The following is a 26,066-nucleotide window of genomic DNA, read 5'->3' as shown; positions in this document are numbered from 1 at the left end:
TAAAGAATGGTTGGAATGAAATCTTTTCCAGCTGTTTCCCTTTGGTTTACCTGTTTGAGGGTTAAAATTCTCTGCTGCAGGTGTGCTGGGTGTGTGCAGAGCAGTGCAGCCCCAGAAACCCCTTGACTTGCCCACAGGTTGTCATGCCTTGTTGCCAGGTGTGCCCAGCTGTGGCAGGAGAAGGAGCCCACAGCGCAGTGGGCACCGTGCCCTGCCCAGCCAGGGCTCTCTGGCACAGAGCAGCAGCAGCACCAGCACCGTTCAACTCGCTCCTGCCTTGGCTCCCCCTGGCACACAGAAGCCTCTGGAAATCAGCACCGCCAGTGGCGTTCCCAGCTTGGAGCAGTTGCTGCTGGCGGGCAGATGCTGCCAGTTCGACTGCTGCCAAAGGGGAAGAAGGAGCAGAGGAAGAGCTGTACATACACAGCAGCCCTGGAAACATCCTGTAAACATGCAGATATATGGGGTGATTTGTTAGGAATTACTTCAGCTGCTATGCCAATAGTGCTTTCTCTCCTGGTTCTGTACAATGCTGTGGGCCATTTTCTTGGTCTGGTTTCCTTTTCTTGTGTCCCATCTGAGTGCTCAGTTGGGGTACAGGCTGTAGGTGCTTGGGGCACTTTTGGAGTTCCTCTTGGATCCCTGAACAACAGGGTTTGGCCCATGGGGGGAGTTTGTGCTGCTTTGTGTCAGAGGAGAACTTCCGAGGCCATTTTGTGTTTGCTGTAGGAAAGGCTGGTGATTGCTTTGCATAAATTCACAGACTAACATGCTTTGTGATGCTTTGCTTTGTCATACTTTGCTTTGTGATATCAGGGCATGGTTGCCACATCGTCGTGGTGACATCAGAAGGTTGCCTTGGTGCATGGAAGGCCTCAGTGCCAGAGCAGTCCTAGGGGTTGCTCAGATCAGGAGCATCCTCCTGATTGTGGCATTTGTCAGCGTGCAGCTGCACACTGACGGAGTCTTGGTTGGAGTAAACTTGAAGCACAGTGCTACCATGATTGAGCAACTTGCTGCTGCAGTTTGCACCATGTATGGCACTGTTTATTCCACCTATTTCATTACCAGCCTGGCAAGTAAGTAGAGGTTTCAACTCTATTTAGGCTAGGGTGTAACCTAGCCTGACATGCTTTTGCATGCCTTCTTGCTCTTTCTTAGTGACTGAGTTGATTTTGAAAGAGAAAGTGCATTAGGATGCCTCTGGTTTGGTAAAGCTCCTGTCAAGAGGTTCAGCTAAAAAGGGGGTGTCTGTAGCCACAGGGGCAGCATTTGCAAGGGAACCTGCAGGGCTCCATTCCCTCCACAGGAGAGTCTGTGGCAGCACAGTCTGTCATTTCCTCAGTTTGCTGGGACAAGCAGGACAACTTCCAAAATGCAGCCTGGGAGGCCTTCTCAGAAGGCCTTCTAAAGACTTTGTAGTTCTCCCCAGAACACAGGGAAAGCTTCTTTTATTCTAAATTTTGTAATGAAAGGATTTGACTGTCCGTTTTGACCCTTGACTGAGTGCTAAAAGAGTGATTCCCTTTGCAGTGAAGTGCAAATGCCAAAGCAGTGAGTGTCTGCTCCTGAGCCTGGAGCTGCTGCTGTGCTGTTTCACAATAGAACTGCCACAGCTCAGGGGGATTCGGGGCAAGGTTTTCTGGGTGACTGTTTTCAGCAACTTAATGGGAATTAGTGCATGCAACTTCTTTTTTTAAAAAAGTACCTGAAAGACAAGAGAACAAAAGCTGCTTTATCTGTTGGACAGAACAGAAGCATTGAGTGTTGAAGAACAATTTGCATTTTCTTGATCATGTTTGTATTCATTTACTGACTAGACAGGCCAAAGTGTAGGCACAACCAAGATTATTGTCCTGATCTCTTGCTGGCTGTGTGAAGGAACTATGTCATGTGGAGGGATGTTGATAAAGAAAAATACTCTCTGTTTGGGTTGACTTCTCTTCTGTGGGATTCAGCAGCCCAGGCAGTTTTCTCACAGCACTTGTTCATTTTCCCTTGCCCACTCCAGGTCACCTGAAGCGTGTATTCAGAGGTGCTGATCCTGAGGTGAGTGAGAAAGGAGCATTTCATGTTCCTGGTGCTTAGGAATTGTAGAGCAAGCTGTGAGCTTGGCCTGTGGCAGTAGAGTGTAGAGGGCCAGCTGGGCAGGCTGAAAGAAAATCCATTTCCATGTCTGCAGCAGCAATAACAAAGGCATCGCTGGTTATTTCCCAATTTTCCATTTCAGAACTTTCAAGGAATGAAAAGCTCATTTTGCAGAGAGAATGTTGCTTCTTGATAGTAGCCAGGGCAGAATGTCTAATTCAGAACTATTAGCAATTCTGTTGAATTAGCCCATTTAAATTTAGTTGCAGTGACTTAGAATCCCATTGTTACCAAAGTTTCTGATTTGTCCTTAGCAGAGCTGGTTGTAGAAATAGAGCTGAATAGCATAAAGTGCTGAATAGAAATAAGGTTATAAATTATAGGTAACTTTATGTCCCTCACACTGCTGTCTGTCCACAGATCACAGAACCAACAGCAGTCTCTCCCCTGGCTCCCTCTGCTCATGGAGAGGAGGCCGAAGAGGAGGCAAATGAGGTGGATGAGCGCCAGCCTCCAGCTGTGCTCACAGCACAGCCTGAACATTCTGAGCCAGTAAGTGCCAGCTGTGTGTGCTGCTGTCTTTAGTGCAGGGCAGAGCTGCAAGTTTCTGACCAGCCAGCACTTGCTGTTGCTGGCTGAGGATGCTGAGTGCTGGAGTCCTGCCAGGACCCAGTGATTGCCCCCAGCCTGTGACAGCTGGACAATGGGCTTTGGTCTGTCACCTTTAGGCACCAGCTTCCTGGCATTTTGATAGGGGCCAGCCTGAAGCATGAAGGCTCCCTGTTCCCAGAGGAGGGAGCATGTCAGACACTGTGCTCAGCCTTGTTGGACACACAGGGGACACTGAGGCGTGGAGAGACCTGCCCCCCTGCACAGACTGGCCAAGTAGCTGCAGGCACAAAAAAATGTTGATCTGACCACACAAGTTCTTTCTGGTGCTTTGTCTCCACAAACTTCTTGGGTGTGCTTACTTGGGAGTATTTCAGAGACACACTGGGGATGTAGAGTTGCTGCCTGAAGTCAGGGATTTTGGTGCCTTTGTTGCCAGGTTGCTCTTTTGCCCCTTCAGGCAGAGCAGCCAGTAGCAGAGCAGATAGGTGCTCTGAGTCTGCCTGTTTCTTGGTCTTTGATAAGCTGCAAGGAGATGACTGTGTTGTCCATGAAGCTGGGGGGGGGCATTCTTGTCAGGCGTGGCAAAAGAAACAAAGGGAGTAGTTCTGAACCCTTCTTCTGAGGCAAAAACCAGACACTGCATGTGTCTGTCGATACCTTCTATTGTGTAGTATGCTTTGAAAACCACATTTGAAAACTGCATTGGAGCCTAGAGTGGGAGCAAAGCTGCAAGTCCTTGACTGCTGTCTTGTAATGCTAAACCCAGGATGTACACCTTGCAATGGTGCCTGCAGTATCTGAAGTGCAATGGGCACCTTTGTGGCTGGGGAGCTGCGTGGGCCCAAAGGACGCAGGGCTGGCGGCCGTGAGCAGCTGAAGATGAGGCAGCGTGGGGCCAGGGGGCCAAGAAGGCCAAGGGCACGGTGGCTGTGCCAGCAGCAGTGGGGCAGCAGGAGCAGGGCAGGGAGCGTGGCCCTGTGCTGGGCAGCGCTGCGGCCACAGCTGGAGTGCTGTGTGCAGCTGTGGGCCCTGGGAAGCAGAGAGTCATGGAGGGGCTGCAGCGTGGGCACAGAGGGACAGGGGAGCTGGGCAAGGGGTGCAGCACAAGGCCAGGGAGGAGGTGCTGAGGGAGCTTTAGCCTGGACAATGGGGGCTCATGAGGGACCTTCAGGCAGCCTGCCATTGATCCCTGCCTTGGATCCATAGAGCCAATGCTCAGCACGAGGGCTGTTTCCCTGCCAAACATCCCTTCACTGCATCCAAGTGCTTTAGACACTGGAGTAGGTGACACTTTCATATTTTGTTGATTTGTTTGTTTGCTAGAAGGAGAAGCCTTGTGCAATTTCTCCTTCTCCAGGGAGCAAGGGAGCTTTTTTCTCAATCTTTCCTGCCCTTTTACAGCACTGGCAGAAATTCTGCTAGAATTTTAGTGTTCAAGGAGTCAGTTCTGGATAATGCAGTATTTTTGCACAAGAACACATAGTTTGGGGCAGGGATGTTGGTGCAGAACGAGCTATTCTGGTGCCAGACCTGTTGCCCGATTGATAAATGACACAAAACTCAGATAAGTTTTGTGGGTGCTTTATTAAGGGCCCGGGGAACTGGGGGACTCACGTCCCAAAGTCCGAGCCCCCCAATTCACGTATGGGTGCTTCCCTCTTATACATGAGATTCACAACAAAGTCTCTAAGAAACAGTTTCTCCGTTCTCCTTGCCTGGTCACAGACTCCTTGTGATACATTCCTTGGTTCACAAACAAGATCATTAATCCTCTGCTTATCTTATTCTAAGAGCATTGTATGCTGCCTCTAGACAGGTTAGCATTCTTACTTTCTTGCACTAGTTTAATTATTTATTAAATCTCTAAGACTACCTGCTAAGTAACACACAAAACCCAACACACACTTTCAACGGCTACAAAACTACTTTTTAACAAACCAGTTCACACACAACTCACTATAATTAAATATTTTGCTAAATTTCATTTCTTTTCTAACATTTCCCCCCTTTTGAGCATCCTTCAGTCCTGCTGCAAGGATGCTCAATCAACAGTATTGACAGAAACATCTTCATAACGAGGTGGGGAGTGTTCTTCATTCTGCCGCCCACGGGTCATCGCCTTCAGCAACTGGAGAGATCGCCTCTTTTCTTTTTCGATCACACTTAAGAGGCATCTATATACAATCCATATAGTCACTAAAAATACTAAAAACATTAGTACATACCGTATAGCAGACGTAATTTAGCCAGACAGGTGAAGCCCCAAAGAATCAAATACTGCTCCTATCTAATTATGCTGTGCTTCCCTTTCAATTTCCTTGGTTTTTATTTCTACTTCTGCCAGTTGAGAAATATCTTTCTCAACTTCAAGTGTAACATTTGGAATGTGTACACAGCAATGATCTATTCTCTTACTCAGGTAACTACAAACTCCATGTTCTTTTAATAGTAGCAAATCCAATGCCATTCTGTTTTGTAGGGTCATTCTTGATGTAGCTTGCAATTGCAAATTTAGATCTTTAAATCTCTTCTTAGTAGCTGCTGCCAACCTTTCTGTCTGTCCTAACAAATTGTTGAGCATTTCCTTGTTTCGATATGTCGCTACTGGAGGGAATAATGACTCTAATATCCATCTAAATTGCACTCTTGAGCCAGGTTCATGCCACTGCTCCTCTAGGGATTCTTCTCTCTTTCTGAGTCTTTTCCTTTGGATCAATCTATTCTGTTTCCAGTATGGACACAATGTGGGAACTCCTAGGGTGATTTGTGTTACTGATCCATCTAGAGGTAAATGTGTGGTCCACTGTCCGTGTCCCAACACCCAGACTAGATTTTTAGGGCTATGCACAGTAGTATAACTGCAATCTATAGGCCCATCCATGGACTCTCTGCTAACCGTGTGATCATACTCCCTACACTCGCATCCCCACTTTAATGCCATTTTCACCGGTACCAATCTGATTCGGTCTTCCGGTGTATCACATGTAAAAACCTCAGTAGAATTCCAATCCTCTTTCTGTGGTCTGAACTCTTGGGAAGATGTAGACGTGATAAGGGCCCTATAATGTGACTGATTCTTTACTCCTGACTATTGGATGCACCATTGTACCTCCCCAAGGTAATTATAGTGTTCCAAAACACTAGGTCCCCATAATGTCTTCTAACTATTCCAGGTGTCAAAATTCTGTGTGACATTCTGACAACTCATCTCATTTTGTTGGGATTTCGTTCTTATTCGTACTGTATTGCATGGCTCATCTATTGGGGTTGCAATTAAACACCTCTTGGTATTTTGAATCCAACCATAATGATTGGATTTCTTTTCACATTCCTCTCTGGTCATAGCCCGAATGGTCATACACAAATCCCTCTATACATCTACTGGTTGTGGAACTGACTGGCAGGACCATGAAACATTCTTGAATGTTTCAGGCATTTTGGTTACTGGTATTATTCTCCAGGGAATTGGTTCACCTGCAGCCTGTGGCAATGGCAGGCAAGCTGTTATTTTAGTCACATTCTGCATGATCTTAAAATCTCTGATTAATCTTACCACTAAATTTTCCTGCTCAGTATTTCGTTCTATTGTATCATTAACTTCCCGTCTACTCTTACCGTGTCTCTGTAAGGATAACATCATTCTGTCATGCCTCTACCATGCATTTCCTATTCTAGGATTAGTGACACTCGACCACTCACAACTTTTGCCTTCCTTTCTCCACCAATTGGTCCCGTCCTCTATTCTGTCCCAGGTCAGTTCCCTATTTTGCTTCCACCATTTGACCCAAAGGTTCCTTTGATATCTTGATCTTACTAGGAAGGAACAATTTATTCTGAGAGGTGGCCCATCTCACATGTCCACTGCCATTGATACTGGATTAACCTTTATGTTTTCAGCACGATCTCCTGTCCATGGCAAAACCCTCATACTCACTCTTTTGTAATCAAAACTATCCCGTATTTTGACTAAACATGTATATTCTCCTGTATCGTTTGTGGTTACCTTGGTAAGATTCAGTACCGTGTTTCCTTGTTTATTCTGATCCCAACCGACTCTTATCTTGCCTCGGCTTCTTTCAGCCTCCCGTTGCCATATTGCAATAACTTCACCGGCCTCAACTTTCTGGCTGTCAAAGATAACACAAGTTAATTGAACATCTATCTCTTCCATGACTGTAACCTTTGTTTCTTCAACCTGTACAAGAGTAGACCTTTGAACGGGTACTAGTCTCAAGATCACTAGCAGTAATATAATTAAGAAGGCGGCTTTGCGCGGAAGATCATCCGGGTTGGAGACACTATCTGGGTTTCCCACTGGAACGGTGCCTTCTTTACCCTGGTGTAATGGATCTAAGCATCTATCTCCTGGACCTTCACCACCGTGTAGGTCGTCATCATCACCTGGTGGGGTCTGCTCCATGATTCCCGTAGCGGATCCGTGATCCACTTCTTGACGTACACCTGGTCCCCAGGCTGGATGTCGTGGACAGAATTCTCCAGCGTGAGCGGTCTATTCTGCTGTAACGTATTTCTTAAAGAATTCAAGATCTTATTAAGTGACATAACATACTCTGCAATCGCCTGGTCTCCACTCACATGTACCTCCCCTTTTAATACAGTTGCATGATATGGTTTGCCATATAATATCTCATATGGTCTTACACCTACCTTTTCCCTTGGTTTAATTTGAATCTTGAGTTGGGCCAAAGGCAAAGCTTGAGGCCAGTGCAGTTTAGCTTCCTGGCAAATCTTTTTGATTTGTCCTTTCAGGGTTTGATTCATCTTTTCCACCTGCCCACTAGACTGAGGTCTCCAGGGGGTATGCAAATTCTAGGTTATATCTAACATTCGTGCTAATTCCTGCACTACTCCGGCTATAAAATGTGGACCCCTATCTGATGACAATCCTAAAGGTACTCTAAATCTTGGTATTATTTCTTTTAACAAGGTTTTTACCACCTCTTTAGCCTGATTAGTTCTACATGGAAAAGCTTCCGGCCACCCTGAGAACGTACATACGTACACTAACAAGTATCTGTATCCCTGTGCCCTAGGCAATTCAGAAAAATCAACTTGCCAGTAATCTCCTGGTTGTGGCCCGACTTGCAACTTTCCCATTTGTATTTGTCTCCTAACTACTGGATTATTTTTCAAACATACTGGGCACATTGCATTAACTCTTTTTGCCATTGTTAACATCTGATTAGAGATTATCTCATTCTTCAAAAATTTTACCAATATTTCTGCTCCCCAATGACATTTATTATGTTCTGAGGCCAAAATAAATTTCATTATGCGGGTAGGTACCACTATTTGTCCCATTGGTGTAACGTACTACTCAAGTTGATTCTTCTGTGCTCCTAGCAAGTTTATTAGTTTTCCATCTTCTATTGAATATTTGGGCTCCTGATTCAGGTATGGGGTAGCCGGATTTGTTCTTACCGGTACCAATGCCATTTGAGTCCATACTTCCCGTGCCACTTGCCGAGCTGTAACATCAGCAAATTGATTTCCTCTGTAAATGTCTCTTTCCGCAGTCTGATGTCCTCTAACATGCATTACTGCAACTGCTTTGGGACTATGTACCGCATCCAGTAGCTGTAGCACTTTTTCCCGGTGCTTGATATTGGTTCCCTGTGAATTCAAAAGCCCCCTTTCCTTCCATAACGCCCCATGTACATGAACCACACTAAAGGCATATTTAGAATCTGTCCAGATATTAACCTTTTTGTCCTTGCTCAAATACAGGGCTCTGGTGAGTCCAATCACCTCTGCCTTCTGGGCCGAAGTTCCAGGTAACAAAGCCTTTGCCTCTATGACCTGATCCAATGTTACCACTGCATACCCGGCATAGCGAGTCCCATTCTCGACTCAAAACTGGATTCATCAGTGTATAGTTCCCATTCAGGTTCTTCCAATGGTTCATCTTTTAGGTCGGGTCTGCTGGCATATACTTGTTCAATTACCTCTATGCAATCATGCACCAGTCCCCCAGCTTCCTGGTCACTGCGTAAAAACTCTGCTGGATTAACATGATTAGTAGTCCTTATTTCAATATCATCCTGTTCTCTCAGGATGGCCTGGTATTGCAACATTCGACTGGATGATAGCCAGTGACCCCCCTTTTGCTCCAAAACGGCTATGACCATATGGGGAACAAACACTTTCATTTTTGCCCCCAAAGTCAATTTCCGGGCCTCTTGAATAAGAATTATTGTTGCCGCCACGGCTCGTAAACACGAGGGCCACCCGGAACTTACCGAATCCAGTTGTTTAGAGAAGTATTTCACTGGCCTCTTCTAGGATCCCACCTTCTGGGTGAGGACCCCCAATGCCAGTTTTTGCCTCTCATTCACGTACAACTGGAATTCCTTGGTCACGTCAGGGAGTCCTAGGGCTGGGGCCTCCTTTAGTGCCTGCTTCAATTCCTGGAAGGCCTTCTTTTGCTGTGTCGTCCACTCCAACCGATGCTGCTTCAAGGCCTCATATAGTGGCTTGGCTAGGAGACCGAAATTCATGATCCACAGTCGACACTATCCTACCATTCTTAGAAAAGATCTCAATTCCTGATGGTTACGAGGCAAAGGAACAGCACATATTGCTTCTATTCGGTTTACTCCTAAACGTCTCTGCCCTTGTGTGATCTCACAACCGAGGTAAATAACGCTATTTTTGACCAACTAAGCTTTTTCCTTAGAAACTCGATACCCTGCTTGGCCAAGCATGTTGAGTAATTTAATTGTTAATTCTACGCACATTTCTCTTTCCTTAGTAGCTAGAAAAATGTCGTCCACGTACTGCAGGACTACATACAAGGATGGGATATTGTTACTTGGGTTATCTTCCATTCTTCCAGCTCTTTGGCCAGTTGGTTTCCAAAAATAGTAGGGGAGCATTTAAATCTTTGTGGGAGTCTGGTCCACATAAGCTGCTTCTTTCTCCCAAAATCAGGACTCTCCCACTCAAAGGTAAAATATTTCCTACTCTCTACTGCCAGTGGGATTCCCTGTTGTTGTATACCTTCCACGCTACCTCCAGCATTTTATCTAAACTTCTAGTATCCTCTCCTTCCAGCTTTTGTAACTTTTTCCTAATATCCTCTTGTGATTGATAAACAACAATGCCAATTGAAGTTTTCCTGATTGATCCTCTACATCTAAATTAGTAAACTTCTGAGCCATGTCTTTTAATCGTTCTTAAAAGGCAGAGGGAGACTCATTCTTGTCCTGCTTGACCAAATACAACTTAGACCAGTTCATAGTCTTAGGTATTCCTGTCTTAATTCCTTCCACCAACAATTCCTGATATCGTTTTACAGCCCTTATTCCTCCCGTAGAGTTTGGGTCTCACTTAGGTTCTTCACTTGGTATCAATTCATCAACTGTCTCATTTAGTTGTCTCTACCGAATTTCCTCACGAGCCTTTTCTCTAGTGGCTCTAATAACCATTTCCTTTTCCGTGGAATCCATTATAGTATCTAATAATACCTGTAAATCATTCCAGTCCGGATTCTGAGTATTTATTACCATTTTAACCACTCTTGCCACCCTTTCAGGATCCTCCCGATAACTCCCCGCTGATTGCTTCCATATTACCAAATCTTTGGGGGAGAAAGGCACCTTTATAAGTATCCTTTCTCACTGTGGTCCCACAGCTTCCCTCAACGGCGCAATTAAATGTGGCCCCTTCTGCCCCTTCCTTCCCTTGCGAGTCCGCCCTGCTAACGGAGTTCTTTTAACACTCTCATTCTTTTCACCATCACCACCATCACTATCACTCTCCCTAGATCCCATTTTTATAGCTATATCCGCAGGGGGAGCAGGGGGCACATTAGGAGCAACTGGAACCCGTGGAAGTGCTATACAATAAGACAAATCTTCTTCGATTGAAGGATACAAATTACGCTCCTTTCTTTCTTTACATCCCACACACTCCCTTTCATCATTCACTTCTAAAACCAAAATACCACATTCCTTTTGCCATTCCTCTTTCCGATATAAAACGAAAAACAAATCTAAATATGGTATTTCATCCCATTTCTCATTCCTCCTTAAAAATTGCATCAAAGATTCCATTATCCCCAATTCTAGTGTACCATTCACCAGCCATCCCACTTCCCCAATCTCATATTCAGGCCACCAATGATTACAATAATCTATCATTTTACTTTTATCCAATTCTTGATAATACCCTTCACTTTTCCACCGTTTCAATATGCAACCTAATGGTGTATTTCCAGGTATTTTACCATTGGCTTGCACTAAGGTTTTAAAAGTTTTAAAAGACATCATATTACAACCTTTAATTCCACTATTAATCCCAATAAACCAATATACCTTAAACCAATATACCTTCTCGCCGTCCTTCCCTAAAACAAACAGGAGGCGAGTTCCGGTCCTGCGTCCTTAGATGTCTTATGGCTGGAGCCTAGGCTTTTTACCAACCACCAAATCCAAATCCAATTATCACCTTTTTTTCCAATATAAAGCACCTTCGGGCTTACCTTAATGCAGTTTGTCCAACAGGCGCGGGGGGTCGGGCACGACCGATGACTCCCCGAGAAGTGCTCGGTGCCGGCTTGGAGTGGATCGGGACGCGAACCGCCCCAGCAGCCCTCGGAGTCCTGCCACGGTCGCCAGAAAACTGTTGCCCGATTGATCAATGACACAAAACTCGGATAAGTTTTGTGGGTGCTTTATTAAGGGCCCGGGGAACTGGGGGACTCACGTCCCAAAGTCCGAGCCCCCCAATTCACGTATGGATGCTTCCCTCTTATACATGAGATTCACAACAAAGTCTCCAAGAAACAGTTTCCCCGTTCCCCTTGCCTGGTCACAGACCCCTTGTGATACATTCCTTGGTTCACAAACAAGATCATTAATCCTCTGCTTATCTTATTCTAAGAGCATTGTATGCTGCCTCTAGACAGGTTAGCATTCTTACTTTCTTGCACTAGTTTAATTATTTATTAAATCTCTAAGACTACCTGCTAAGTAACACACAAAACCCAACACACACTTTCAACGGCTACAAAACTACTTTTTAACAAACCAGTTCACACACAACTCACTATAATTAAATATTTTGCTAAATTTCATTTCTTTTCCAACAGACCAGCCAGTAGGGCTTGCCCATCATTTTCAAGTTAACAGCTCCCTTGTCTTTTGGCAGCCCAGGCAATCAGTGTGTGTTGTGTTTGGGAACTGAGTAGGAAATCAATGCCCTTGCATTCCAGCTGGTGCTCAGAGATTAGAGGAGCTGGAGGGGCTGGGCTGCATTTCTGATTCCAGCCACTTTAGCACCATCAGTGTGGGCGAGTCCAAGCAAAGAACTTGCCCGAGCACAGAGGCACAAAGAGTGCAGTTCCCAGTGCAATGCTCTGGGTCTGGTTGCATTCCATAGGGACCCACACGCTCCAGATTCCCCAAGAGTGTGGGTTACTGAAGCAACAGGAGAGCAAATTCAGGATGGCTGCTGATCAGGGCACTGCTACCGAGTGCTGATGTGTGTAGCGACAGAAAGGACAGAATTGATTCAGGGTGACCCCCACGTGGGGAATAATGTGCTTTGGCTCTATGATTTAGAAGGTTAAAAAAATGCTTTCTTAAGCTATGTTATATTACACTAGTACTATATTAAAACTATACTAAAGAGATACTTCACTAAAAAGCTACTAAAGAAAAACTCGTGACTGTCTCCAGGCAGCCTTTTATCTAATTAGCTAATCAATCTAAACAACTATCACTAAAATCCAACTAACAAATCACTTTCAGAAAACAATCACTAAAACACATTCTTCATGTACTAAAAAACAAGAACAGCCAGTAGAGATTAGAATTGTTTTCTCTTCTTCTCTAAGTTTCTCACTACCTTCCCTTAAAAAAAACCTAGGAGAGAGAATTATATCTGTCTCCATTCAAAGAATGTAAATACCACAGTACAGTAAAGAGAGATTATAAAAGTGAGATCTGTCTGTCTATCTATCTATCTATTTAAATCTTCCTGACTGCTCCAAAGCAGTGGAAGATGCAAAGCTCACCTAAAGGCATCCCTTCAGGAGAGACAAACAGAACACGGCAGAAGCAGAGGGAGGCCCTCACCAGACCCTTGAGAAATGCCACCCCTTCCCTGTCAGCTGCCTGAGAGGCTGCTGGAGCTTCAGTCCCAGATGGCCCCTGATTGTAGGGCCAGGGTCACTTTGGAAGCTGTGCCTCCCCTCGGGCAGAGAACGATCCAGGAGAGCAGCAGCACAGTGCTTTGGGAACGTGTGAGCCCAGCAGCCTGTGAGTCTTGGCCCACAAAGGGCGTATGGGAAGCTGAAACCCATCTTCTCTTGCTTTCTGTGCAGGTGCTTCTAGAGAAAGAGCAGGAGCACACTGCCTCATCTGAGCTGCCATGCCAGACTCAGGGAGAGCTGTTCGCAGCCCGAGAGCAGGAAGAGCAGCTCAGGCAGCAGGTGGAAGAGCCACAGGAGAATGGCCAGGTAAGCCTGAGTGGCCAGGGCACAGAGGGAAGGGCAGGGAGAGGGGCATAAACCAGAGCTCTTGGGACTGAGGAGGCCAGGAGTCCCACAGGCAATGGAAGCACAGAGCCTTGCAATCTGCAGAGATCAGCCCTGGGACAGGATGGTTACAGCGGAAGCAGAGCTGGGTAGGGAAGCAGAAAGAAGGGACTGAATAAATGTGATTTTGAGGCTAAAAGAGGGAAAAGCTGAGCCTGATGGCAGCTCTCAGTCACTTGCTCTGCTTTTGTGTGTACAGAACATCAAGGCAGAGCCACAAGCAGAGCTGCCTGAAGGTCAGAGTGCCATCATGGCAGTGAAGAGGAGGAATGAAGACATCCAAGAGGAGAAGAATCTCCCTAGGCACAGGGGTAATCAAAAACAGGTGAATGAAGGAATGGCAGCCACTCCACTCATGAGAGAGAATCCTTTCCATTGTTGTTTACAGAAAATTGATAAACAGATGCAGGCACAGCTGCAGGAAACTGAGGCTAGGACCAAGGCAAGGAAGAAGAGGCCAGACGAAAAAATTAAAATTATCAAAGAGAAAATGAATTGCCTCCTTCAGGAGCAAAAGGCTCTAGAAAAGCAAGTGAGGGAAATAGCAATCAGCACTGCAGTCACCCAAGGGTGGTTTCTGCCCTCCTTGCCTTTCCAGTGCAGAGCAGCAGGGGTGGGTGATGCCTCTGAGTGCCATCCTGATGAGGCCTCTGTCAGAGCTGCTCTCAAGGACACTTCCTGCTCTGCTGGATCTCAGCTGATGCTCTAGACAGTGGCATTACTCCCTTGGCCATTTAGCCAGCAGTCATCCGAATGAACTCCTGCTGGCTTCTTCCAGGTGGCCTTGTTTCTTGAGGTGTTTTTGCAGGCAAACATGGTCACTCACATAGATTTGGAATACGAGCTACAAGCTGTCTGTATCCCTTGCAGATCTGCTCCTGTCCTTTACTTTCTTCCCAGTCAATGTCTCCTGGCTGACGGGGACAAGCTGTAGTCTCTGACTGCTTTGTTCTGTTTGACTTAAGGTGGAAGTGTCACCATCCTACCTGGCAGCCTGCAGAGAGTTCCAGAAAATGACAGGCAACCAAGAGCCCCGAGGCTGGCACGAGGCCCAGGAACTGACCCACCCAGAGATGCTGCAGGATAAGCACGTCCCGAGGAAGGTGCAGGAAAAGAGAATTTCATGGCAGGAGGTAGAACATTAGAATGAGGAGCTGCAAATGTATCTGCAGACCTAGGAGGGGGAAAGGAGTCTTTGGGAGGAAATGGAGCGGTCGTTGCTGCAGTCATCCTTTAGAACAAGAAACTGGCTATTAACTCGAGTAAAAGCAGCCTTTAGTTTTGACCATTTGGTTTCACAAGGGGACATCCAAAGCAATCCAGTTGAGGAGCTCTGCATGTGGCTGACAGCAGCTTCCTAAGGGCTTGCATTTCAAATGGCAATCTCTCTTGCATTTCAGGGCAATCTCTGCCACACCTTCCTGACATCAACTCAATTCTTGTCTCAGATCTACACCGATTCTGACACTGAAGCTGCAGCAGAAGCAGCAGCGCTGTCCCAAGGAACCTGTGCTCTCCAGCTGAAGAAATGGAGCCTGAGCCCTTGGTTCACCTGCCGTGCTGACCCAGCTGCTGCTCAGCGACAGGAGATGGTGAGTGACTCCCTGGAGCAGCAGAGTACATCTGGTATCTTTCTTATCTGAGGGACAGTGTGTTGTGTGCATGTGTCAGCATAGCTGTACCAAAGGTTCTCCTCAGTTTAGTGTCACAGAAGTGCTGGCAGTGCTCCGAGGCAGCAAGAGAGAGCTCTGGGTGTTCCTGCTGCCTCTGAGGGCAGCTTAGACTGGCTGGAGTTTGCCTGGGCTTCCCTCTCTGCCAAAGGTAGAAGCAGGGATTGTTCCTGGATCAGCAGAAGGCTGTGACTGCTTGAGTCCTAGCCACTGGCAGAAGTCCTGCTGAGATCAGTCTCTAGGAGAACACATCAAGCCCTTTGTGATTCTGCAGCACAACCCAATGAATCTGCTTCTTGCCTTGAACAGCTGCCAGTGCTGTGTTCTCAGATAAGATCTGGTAGGGTTGAGAAGAGAGCCCAGTGGATTCTGTGTCTACCATCACCTGTTGGGACAAAAAGGGCTCCGATCTGCGCCTCAGTGTGGCTGATCTCAAAGCACATCCTGTTGTGTCCTGAATGGGGGCAACAGCTTGTCCGGGGCTCAGGCTGACTCTGGCTTCTTCCCATCAGTGCCTGTCAGTGCTCATGCTTGGGCTTTGCCAGCCTTGTTGTGGTCACTGCCATGTCCCTGAGGGCTGTGGGAATGCAGAGGCTGGAGCCTTCCTTAGCTGCGAGGGTCCCGCTGCTGCCCGGCTGCTGCAGTGCGGAGCTGCCTGAGGCTGCAGCCCCTGCTCTGGGCCGGCTTCTGCCTCGCACGGCCTGGACTCACAAGAGGGTCAGCATCTCCTCTGGGCAGCTCTCTGTGTCACAGGGACGCCTGAGGAGCACTGCTGTCCTCTGTGCCCGCTGTGCTGAGTTGAAAAGATGGGGACGTGTGCGGTGCCGAGAGGGCGAGTGCAATGGGAGCGACTGATCTGCGCTGTCAGGGTGAAGAGAAGCGGCGCGGTTCTTCACATGGGGCACGGGCAAGGGCATCTTTGGGCTCAGCCTGCTCATAAAGGGTGAGGGTCCTGATGCTGAAAGCCCCGTGGGGATAGGTTCTAGCATGAGCTGCTCTGGTTTACAAACACAGAGGCATTCTTCTGGCAAACTGCTGCAAGGTGGAAAAGATGGGAAGACTTGGCAATATTCCTCCTGTTCTGAACTTGGCGTCTGTTCAGAGGAATTGATTCTAGATGTCCTGGTGCACTTAATCTTAGCAAGTAGGAAACCTTTTATAAATCTCACAGTGTTTATTCCCAAGAAAACAAAGGCACTGTTAGTTCCAGCACTCCTAAATGTTTCTAGATGACAAACTTACTTGCCTTGGTAGGTATTCTCTTCTGGTCTCAGTCTCCTCTGAATGTATCTCCCTGTGCTTCCCTGTGTGCCTGCTGTCAAGAGGTCTCTCACTTAAAAGGATGCTGGAAATCAGTCTCTGTGCCAGCCACTTGTGCTGGGGGCCTGCTGTTCTTTTCTTGGTGTTCCAGTTCCTGTTCCTGTTGTTGTTAGCCAGCTGTCCACCAAGGGAGGGCTCAGAGCTCCAGACAGTGGGGCTGCCTTTTGTATCTCCTAGAAGGTGAGATCTCTGCTTTGAAGTGAACATCTTGCATTTTGTTTCCCTCAGGGAGAATGGTGAAGATGGAAAATCCTATTCTAAAATACATTGAACTGGAAAATATTGGCAGTGGGTGAGTCCAAGCAATGTTAATTTTACAAAACTATTCATCAGATGTTTTGCTGGCGGAATAGGTATCAAGTGTGAAGTCAGACAAGCTGCAAATGTGTTCAGGCACTGGGCTTAGATTTTCAATGCTGATCAGAATTTCTCAGTGTGCTCAGAAGGCATTGTCAAACACATCTCATTGCTTCCAGTGTCCTGCAGATCTGCGGTATTTACAGCACAGATCACCTGTGTGGGCTGGCTTTCACTGCAAGATCTAAATGGCTTCTCCTCTCTCTGCTTCTGTTTTGTTTCTAGGACTTTTGGAGACGTTTATAGAGCGCTCGACACTGCCACAGGAGGAGAGGTAAATGTCAACAGCCCCTGCAGACTCTGCTGCACTTGAGGGCTTTCCCCTCTGGTGTGAGCTGTGGCTGGAGCTTTGGGCAGAGCTGTGCTGAAAAGGCACAAGAAGCACAGACTGGTGCCAGCCCACAGAACACATCTGGGACTTTGTCCTCCTCAGCTGCCGGAAGGAAGGCACGGAGGGCAGCGGTTCCTTTCAGAGAAGGACGCGCTCACTCGCTCTCAATTGCTAAAACAAAGGCGCTACCTTCGAGCACCTCACTGTTCTTTGGGGCTACAGCTTCAGAGTCTTGAATTCTCATTTCTGGCTGCCAGCAAATCCATCTGAAAGTTACTGGTAGTTCCTTAGCCACCTGCAGTGCTGCACTTGGGAACTGCACATAGGGAGAGATCAGCAAGGCGTCCCTGAAAGCCCTAAGCCCTGCCCATAGCCCAAGATGTATCCACAGATTATTAAGGCATGGATTACTTCTTCTGAGTCCCAAACAAAGCAGCAGAGAGTGTGGTCAGAGGTTTGTGGGTGATAACTGAGACATTGCTGTTACCAAGTGGTCAAGGCAAAATGTCAGTGGCCCCACGTGTCCTGTAACTGGCTCCAAAGGGAGCAGAGAAATGGGCTGTTGGAATGTCAGTTCCTGATTACTGCAGTGCCTAATCACAAGGCAGTTTGGCACAGCTCAGCTGTGTCATTGCAAAATCACTCGCTCCACGTGCCTTGTGGTCTCATGCCACCAACGTCTCAAGTTACTGATTTTCAATGTCGTTTTAGGTGGCCATCAAGAAAATACAGCTTCAAGGACTGAGGAAGAAGGAACTAAAAGTCAACAAACTCATGGTCGTGAAGGTGAACAGGAATCCCAACCTGGTCAACTGTTTAGACAGGTGAGTTGTGCTTTTGTCCCATGAATGTTTGTTTGCATGTTGCAAACATGCAAGGTAAAATCCCACTTTGGTCACTGGCAGAAAATAGAGCTGTAATTATTGGCTAATTATTATTGCTCTTTTCATCTCCAGTGGATGGGAAGAGATTGCATTTTGTCTGCATTAGTCTTCGCTGGCACATGGTATTTGAAAATTGTTCAAAAACCCAGATGAGTTGTGTCTTACTAAATCAATGATCTCTACATTCACAGCCACCACTTTGTTTTGGAGCTTGATTTTATTCAAGTGTCTTCTTACGTCCAGGTAAACTAACAAGGATTTCCCTTGGATTGTTGCCACTGTTTTCCATTGCTATGCATGCCAGGAAGACTAGGTGCTTTTTTTCCAGAAACACCATGCATGACAGGTTTTTTTTATCTGGGCTGTTACTAAACTGCACATTTTGCTTGCTGCCCATCTAAGACATCTCCTTTTTTGCAGCTGCGCCTTTCTCCTTGAGACTGCACAGATGGCAAACAATGCACAGCCAAGAGGGAATGTCTCTTCCTTTATTTTGTCTTTGTCTCAAAGGGACCTGAAAAGAAGAACCAACCTGTCTTTTCCAAACAGCAACTTAGCCATGTACATTCATCTCCATGCCCTTGTTTCCCTCTTTCAGCTACCTTGTGGGTGAGGAACTGTCCCTGGTTATGGAGTACATGGATGGAGGTGTCCTGAGCGACATCATCAGCCAGACCTGCCTGTCTGAAGATGAGATGGCAGCCATCAGTCGGGAGGTCAGCAATCCCATCTGTGTTTCCAAGGGCTTGGGCAGGATTGTCTGGGAAACAGGGCCTCAGAGCTGGAGTGATTTCCTGTGCCAAGCTTTGTTTCTGTGTTGCTGGTATGCTATGGGCAAGTAAAAGCATCTCAAGTGAAAGGCCTGCCAGTGCCCCTGTACTCACTGTACTCAGTGCCAGTACTCTTATCTCCTGCTGTTGTATTCTCACTCTGTCTCTTGTATTTGTATTTGCTGTTCTCCACCTTGCCTCTCTAAATGTTTGCCTGGAGTCTGTCTTCACTGCATTCCTTGCCTGTAAAAGGAAAGGTGCTGGTGGCAGGATTTGAAATGACCAGAAAAGAAAAAATACTCATTTCTCAGAGTCCTCAGCTGAAAAGGATAGAAGTGCAGCCAAAATGCTCTTTGCTTCCAAAAGTGACTGGTGTGATACTTCCAAGCCTGTGCTGAGGCCAGCAAGAAAATCCTTGTCATGCAGCCTCCCACCCAAAAGTGATCCACTAAACACCAAAGGGAGGGACTTTTCCTTTCCAAACCCCTCCTTTGTCCTCTGCATGGAAAAAGCAGGTCCACTGCAGCAGGAGTCGTCCTGGCTGGTTTGCAGGCAACAGTCTGCAACAGCAGGTGCTGTTGCTCTTTCAAAAGCTGACGTGCCTTTTCTCAGAAAGGTCCTGCTCTGCAGGTGTTGGAGCAGCAAGCTCTTCCTCTCAGTGGCCATTACTGTTCTGCCCTTACTCCCCATTCCCCTGGAGAGGCAATCTTTTCGATTCTTTGTTTCCTTTCTTTTGTGATGAAATCACATCACTCATTTTTGCCCTCCTGTTTCTGTTTTCTCGCTCAGTGCCTGCAAGGACTGGATTTTCTTCATTCAAACCATGTCATCCACCAAGATGTGAAGAGCAGCAACATCCTTCTCAGAACTGACGGTTCTGTCAAGCTGGGTCAGTATATTCTTGGTCAGGTGCAGCGTTCAAGGGATGTGGGTGTGGGGCTGCTTGGCGTGACTGCCAGCTCCCCAAAAATGGTGCTGGTGGCAGTGCAGGGACCCCTGCTGCAAGCTGAGGGCACAGTTGCAACGTGCACAGAGGTAGAAGGAACCACAAGCAGTCAAGAGTGGCCTTGCTCTGTGTGTGTCCCTTCTAGACAGAGGGATCTACAATCTAAAGCTTTAGGGGAATGAAGTCCACTGCTGTGAGCAGCATTAAGAAACCTGGGTTTTTTTGGAAGTGGCCAATTCCATACTCCCTTGGCTAAAGCCCCAAGGAAATCGAGTGTGGACAGTTCTCCAGGAGATCCAGCAGCACATTCTTAGCCTGAGAGTGGGGAATTCTTTTGCTTGGTTTCCTAATTGGAGCTGGCTTTCACGGTTTGTTTTTTTCTCCACAGCTGACTTTGGCCTCTTTGCTCAGCTCAGCCCTGAGCAGGGCAGACGGAGCTCCGTGGCCGGCGCTGCTGGGTGGCTGGCGCCTGAAGTGGTGACAGGTCAACCATGTGGCCCCAAAGTGGACATATGGTCTTTGGGAATCGTGGGCATCGAAATAGTGGAACGAGAAGTTCCTTCCTGGAATGCAACTCCTGTCTTGGTAAGGTGCAAATACTCACTGATCCCAAGGTCTTTCTCAGCTGTCCCATGTTCTGTGTGACATTGGACAAAATCCCATTGCCATCTGCTGGTTCCACTTCCACCAAGGTCTCCTTCTAAAAATGCCCCTGCAACACATCAGCATCTGCTGTAGCTTTGGTTGTATCAGAAAGGGAAGTGGCAGTTCAGAAACCTAACCAGTTCAGAAACCTGCCATTTTGGCCTCCAGCCGTGCCTTACATTTCCCACTTGTTTTTTGAACAATGTCGGAACTCTGTTTCTGAAGGACAAGAATTTTTCAGTGGAGAGGGGAGACATGTGATAAATATCCTGAGAAATAGAGGTTAGACCTTCCCAGTTTCAATTTTATAGAAAACATAAGAAAAAAAGGAAAAAGAAAAGTAAACAAAAAAGGAAAAGAGAAAAAAACCTACTACCAAAGCAATGCCCAAGCAGTTCTGCTTGCTTTTTCATTTTTTAAATGCAGCTCTTCTCTTCCATTCTGTAGCATCTTTTCCAAATCCTGTGGTTGTTGAAACTTTCAGGCTTTCAAGTCGTCTGTACATTGTTCAGTCACGTGTGTGGGTGGCCTGGATAAGTTTTGGATGTGTTTTTCTCCAACTGCAGTTAGAATTGTTTGCCAAACCCTTGGCTGTTTCTTGGTACTTTGACAAGTTGATGATGCAGGCAGGTGCCTGGGCTGGGATCCAGCGTGGGCAGTTGACACCGGTGCTGTGTTTCTTTACCATAGGAGCAGGGCCATCCCTGGCCTGCACTGTTATAATGACAGGGAGAGCTCCAGCTCCCCACCATGGCCAGTGGCTGAGCTCAGCGGAGAGTCAGGATAAAACCCTCTTTGTCACCTCTGGTGATGTGGGAAAAGGACAGAAAGCCGCATAAATTATTTGTACACAAGGGGAGTGCATTGCCATTTCTGGCTTTGAAATTCTCCTTTGGGTTAAAGAGGATAATAGCAAAGTCTCTTTGGTCACCATCTATTTCAGTGCCATGAGCACAGAGTTATCATGACAGTGGTGGGCATTTTTATGGAGACTCCAAGGCCTCTTGCCATTGTTATTTTTGTCTATTTGAGATGGATTCTGCAAGTTGAGGTTTGAATAGTTCCAAGTTGGTGTCTTATGTTTCTAAATACCATCTTGCAAAAGCAGAATGAGCTCTCTCCCCCTGACTTGTCAGCATGTTAGAGCTTGGTTCCACATGAACCACGCTGGATAAGGATCAGCTGATGTCTTGCCAATCTACACTGTAATTCCTTGGCCTGAGGAGTATCAGAAAGACCTGCTGAGCTCCATGGACACTGTCAGCTGCATGGAAGTGAGCATCCTTGGCCTTGCTGAAGAAACTGGAGCTCAGCTTAGGTTAGATGCTCTTGAGCAGGAGAAAGGCTGGAATCCTCAGGTGTTTCCAGAGGCCTGCGTGCCCAGAGGGACTGAGTTCTGGGGAGCAGCTGGATGTTTCTGCACATCATGGAAGGGGATTGCCAGACAGCTCAAGCCTCACCACAGGCAAACATTACCCAGCTCTTCTCAGGCAACATTTGCTTTGGGTTTCAAGTTGTTCCCACTTGTCTGTCTGTGAAGATGCCCCTAAAACCAGAAGGCAAGCCTCTCAGAACTGGTGTTCCATTTCCAGAAATGAAGAAACGAAGCCCAAACACAAGAAAGTTGCTAAGGCACTGGTTTTTAGAGAGGAACTTAACCCCCTGTGCAGTTTCTTCTCACTGGGAAACGTGCCTGAAACCTGGGCATGAGGGTGTAAAGGCCACAGAGTCTCTTCTGCTTCTTGTGCAGTGCTGCTGAAACACTCAGTGACCGTGTTTCTCTCCCAGCCCAAGTCACGTTCTGCCCGTCACCAAGCCAGAGCCTGGTGATGTGGAGAGCCTGCCAAAACCTCCCATTTGTTTCCTGGCACTTTCTGGGATGGGCCTACCATTCATGCATTGACTCGAGTAGCCAAATGAGTAGAGGGTGACCGTAGGGATGGAACCTCTCCTTCTGATTTGACCATGAAAGGTTTTCCTTTTCCATGTAAGGAAAGCAGAAATTTTCAGACTGCTGAGAAACAGAGCTGCAGGTGGCTCCTGTGTGTCCAAGCAGGCGTTTTCATCCCAGTACATTTGTGCATGGATCATAATGTGTCTGTGTTGAAGATGAGATTCCAAAGATTTGTTTCCTTACCTGAGGAATACCTGGTGGATTTCCTTTCTTTCCCTCCAATTCCCATTCTTTTCAAGAACAAAGCAAAAAGCTTGATTAGGTTTGTTTTGTGGCAGCGGTGCTTAAGGGACCAAGAAGCACTGCAGAAATACTTTCCATGTACTAACCCTTGGATACAGTAGAGTCAGTATAGCAAAGTCCTTCTTCCAAAAAGCCTCTCAAGCTGGTATGAATCGTCAGGGAAGGAAATGTGCTTGTGCTGATGTAGTTCCCACTAATTAGGTCAGTCAATGTAATCAGCTGCCAAGGCAAGATCTGTGAGATGTTGGAGAGGCTGTGGCTGCATCAGGGTTTGGGTTTTTCGGTTGGTAAAGGAAAGACATCTCTGGGTCTGTGCCAGGGCAGAAACTGCCACTGCAGAGTGGAGCTTAATCAATGGGATCTGGGAGAGCAGTGACAGATGGGAAAGAAGCAGGTGGAGCCTGGTGTCTCCTTTTTCCCCAGCCCCAACTCCTGATAGCCACAGGAGGAAGACAAAAGCTGCAGCAGCCCAACCTATTTTCATCTTGCCTGCGTGACTTCCTGAGCTGCTGCCTGCAGAGAGACGAGGTGCGGCGCTGGTCTGCCAAGGAGCTCCTGCAGGTAAAATGTGAAGGGGCTGCAGGTGAAACAGGCTCTGAGGGATGGGCTCCTCCTCCACTCAAGTCCAAGGCAGCAGATGAGCCCCCTTCCTCCTCACCTCCACTCTTGGTGCTCTTCAAATGAAAACAGTGAGGAATCCTAGACTGGGCTGGGCTGGCAGGGCCCTGCAAATGTCCTCTGGTGCAAGTGTCCTGCAATGAGCAGGGACATCTTTAAAGACATCAAGTTTCTCAGAGCCCTTTCCCACTGGAGCCGGAATGGTTGCAGGGATGGGGCACCTACAAGCTCTTGGGGCAAGCTGTGCCAGGGTCACACCATGCTCCGAGTAAACAAGTTCTGATTAGATCCTATTTGTGTTAAAAAATATTCACCCACATCCTATTGTAACTGGCCCTGTTTAAAAAGATGTCCTCCACTTTCCTCAAAGCCACTCTGAAGTTTTGGAAAGTGGCAATAAAGTCTCCCTGGGGCCTGTTCTTGACAAAACTGAGCAACCCCACCTCTCTCTGCATTTCCTGAATCAGAGAGGTCCTCTGGCTATTTCTGTCACCTTCTTTTGTAATTTGGTGGGGTGTTCAGTTTTATGTAATGGCAAAAGAATTGAAGTAGAGCAATGTGGGTTCAGAGACGTGAAATGGTGGTGGAGGAACCCAAGGAAGCCAGTCACAGCTGAGCAGTCAGAGATTTGGCTGTGGGCAGGAGGGGCTGTGGGGGGCTCACTCTGAGGGGCCCCGGTTTGTGCCCCCCAGCCCACCCTCAGAGGTTTCTGCCACACAAACAGGGACAGCTGGGAGGGACTTGTCCCAGCCCCATCTGCTGCCTGGCACGCTCAAGCAGACGGGAACTGTGCCAGGGTTACTGCCAGGTTGTGTGGCAGAGAGGGAACTGCAGGGCCCAGTGCCACTGGGCTGGCCCTGCTGGGAAGGAAGGAGCCATCCAGCACACGAGGGGCAGGGCATGGAAAGGTAGACACTGCTTTCTGTCCCTGTGGGAATCAGCACAGTGCCTGTCTTTCAAAGAGAGGGACCAATGAGAGGCTTTAGAGTTTCCTGAAAAGAAGAAACTCCAAGGACAGAAAGCACCATTTCTAGACCACTGGCAGGGCTAAAATCTCAGCAAGATGAAGACACCTGTATAAATGGATGAGTGGGATTCTGGGCCAGGTTTGCCTGTGATGGCAAAGTCTGCACATAAAGATGGAGGTGTAGACAGTCCCATTGTTCCTCTTCCTGCATCCTTCTAGGAGCAGGAGGAATCCTGTGAAGCACTGAGCTTGGAAAGTCATGGTTCATTGTTTTTTGTTGATCTGTTTTTTTTCCCTTTGGGCAGCATCCATTTGTAAGATTTGCTGAGCCTGCGTCCAGCCTGGTGCCACTGATTGTTTCAGTGAAGAAGAGGAAGGAGACAAGAATGTGATAATCACATCAGGACCATTTATTCCTCAATCAGTTTAGAGTAGGATTGTAGGTTAGGATTAGGATTAGGATTAGGATTAGGATTAGGATTAGGATTAGGATTAGGATTAGGATTAGGATTAGGATTAGGATTAGATTAAGGATAAGGATAAGGATAAGGATAAGGATAAGGATAAGGATAAGGATAAGGATAAGGATAAGGATAAGGATAAAGATAAGGATAAGGATAAGGATAAGGATAAGGATAAGGATAAGGATAAGGATAAGGATAAGGATAAGGATTAGGGTTAAGGTAAGGGTTAAGGTAAGGGTTAGGGTTAGAGTAGGATTGTCTAATAGGACTGCAGAGTAGGATTGAAAATCAATAAAGTTTCTGAAACCACAACTCACCTTGAAGATTCCCTTCCTTCTCACTCTGCAAATAAACTCGAGAATTCCTTCTGAATTGTCTGTTGTTTCTTAAAGGTGGAAAGAGAAACAGTGTCTTTGGCATGGTGTGAAAGTGGGGAAGGATGTTCTTCATTCATCCTCTCCAGACCACACTGCCTTTGGAATATGGCCCACTGGTCTGTTTTTGGCCATCTTTGGTACTTCTATTTTAGGCAGAAAGGGCAATGGCATTTAAAGGCAAAAGCACAGGAAGAATGGGGCAGCCCAAACATCTTATACAGATGCAGGCCTTCAGCTGTGACTGGAGAGCATTGGGGCTCCCTAAATGCAATAATCTCTTTGGCTGGAGGAGAGCCTTGCTCAAGTGAGAAAGCAGAAAGATCAGAGAGGGTGCTCGGGAAGGTCTCCTGTGGTGCAGAGCTGTCAGTGCCTGTGAGGTGAGAGCAGGCCCGGCCTTGCCCGGGCTGGAGCCCCAGCAGAGCCCCGGCAGAGGCCGGAGCAGCCTGAGCCCCGGCAGAGGCAGGCTGGAAGGAGGCCCTTGGAGCTGCAAGAGGCAGCAGCCGGGCCCTGGGTGCCTCTTGCTGGAAGCGGGCGAATCCTCCGCTCTCAGAGCCCAGGTGGCAGCTGGCTGCTGCCAAGGGGAAGCGCAGGTGGCTGGGCTGGAGGCCATGGCCGTCTGGAGTGTGCCCAGGAGCAGAGAAAGGCCAAGGGCAGCCGCGGGCTGCTGGGCTGCCTGAGGATTCCTCCTCTTCTGCTGGCTGCCCTGCAACTCCTGGCAAAGGCCAGCAGTGTGTGCAGCACTCTGGGCACCGGGGCAGGGAGCCAGGCTGCTCGGCAGGCTGGAGCACAGGGCAGCTCCTTCAGGCCTGGCACTTGTGCCAGGGGAAGCGAGGCCAGCGTGAGGCAGGGACAGCTTGGCAGGGCACATCTGCAGGAGCCAGCGCCTCACGCAGCTCTGGGAGGAAGCACCTGCAATCCTGCAGTTCTGCACTGAGCCAGAGCAAAGGTGTGAGATGCAGAGTGTTTGCCAGAAATATTCAGGCCCACCAGGCCAGCCTGCTTTGTGCTCTCTGGCACACAGCAAGCACTGTGCAATGCAGCTCTGAGCTGCTGGGAGAGAGGCACATCAGGGATGTGCCTGAGGCATGTGCTTGAGGAGTAAACTGATTTGGAAGGGGGCAGAAGGGTTTCAGCAGGCAATTTGTGTTTTCTTCATTAATTTCTGAAAGAAAGTCATAATGTGTTGCACACAGGTAGAGTTATTAGAAAAGAAAGGCCTTATAAAATCAGGCCTACCTATTGTTATGTTTTCCCAATTA

General features: G+C 47.5%; 1 protein-coding gene and 1 pseudogene across 1 annotated transcript; both read left to right on the top strand.

Moving 5' to 3' along the window:
• The window catches only part of LOC131093333 (zinc finger protein 850-like), a 628,085-nt pseudogene that overhangs the window by 417,003 nt on the left and 185,016 nt on the right, over nt 1-26,066 (top strand).
• Nucleotides 866-24,358, top strand: LOC131093396 (serine/threonine-protein kinase PAK 3-like). Its single transcript, XM_058040548.1, has 11 exons — nt 866-1,079; nt 2,012-2,049; nt 2,509-2,640; nt 13,049-13,183; nt 13,461-13,793; nt 17,651-17,763; nt 18,422-18,539; nt 19,383-19,482; nt 19,928-20,124; nt 22,805-22,942; nt 24,272-24,358. The coding sequence occupies exons 1-11, from the start codon at nt 866-868 to the stop codon at nt 24,356-24,358; spliced, it is 1,605 nt and encodes a 534-aa protein (XP_057896531.1).

The sequence above is a fragment of the Melospiza georgiana genome, chromosome 25, assembly GCF_028018845.1.
Source record: "Melospiza georgiana isolate bMelGeo1 chromosome 25, bMelGeo1.pri, whole genome shotgun sequence".
Lineage (NCBI taxonomy): Eukaryota > Metazoa > Chordata > Aves > Passeriformes > Passerellidae > Melospiza > Melospiza georgiana.
This window is presented reverse-complemented; position numbering and strand designations above follow the sequence as displayed.

Excerpts from the sequence above, each read along its gene's own strand:
- LOC131093396 (XM_058040548.1), top strand. The coding sequence starts at position 866 with ATGGAAGGCCTCAGTGCCAGAGCAGTCCTAGGGGTTGCTCAGATCAGG. Across the intron at positions 17,764-18,421 it reads CTGGTCAACTGTTTAGACAG|CTACCTTGTGGGTGAGGAAC; the intron begins GTGAGTTGTGCT and ends TCCCTCTTTCAG. Across the intron at positions 22,943-24,271 it reads CTGCCAAGGAGCTCCTGCAG|CATCCATTTGTAAGATTTGC; the intron begins GTAAAATGTGAA and ends CCCTTTGGGCAG.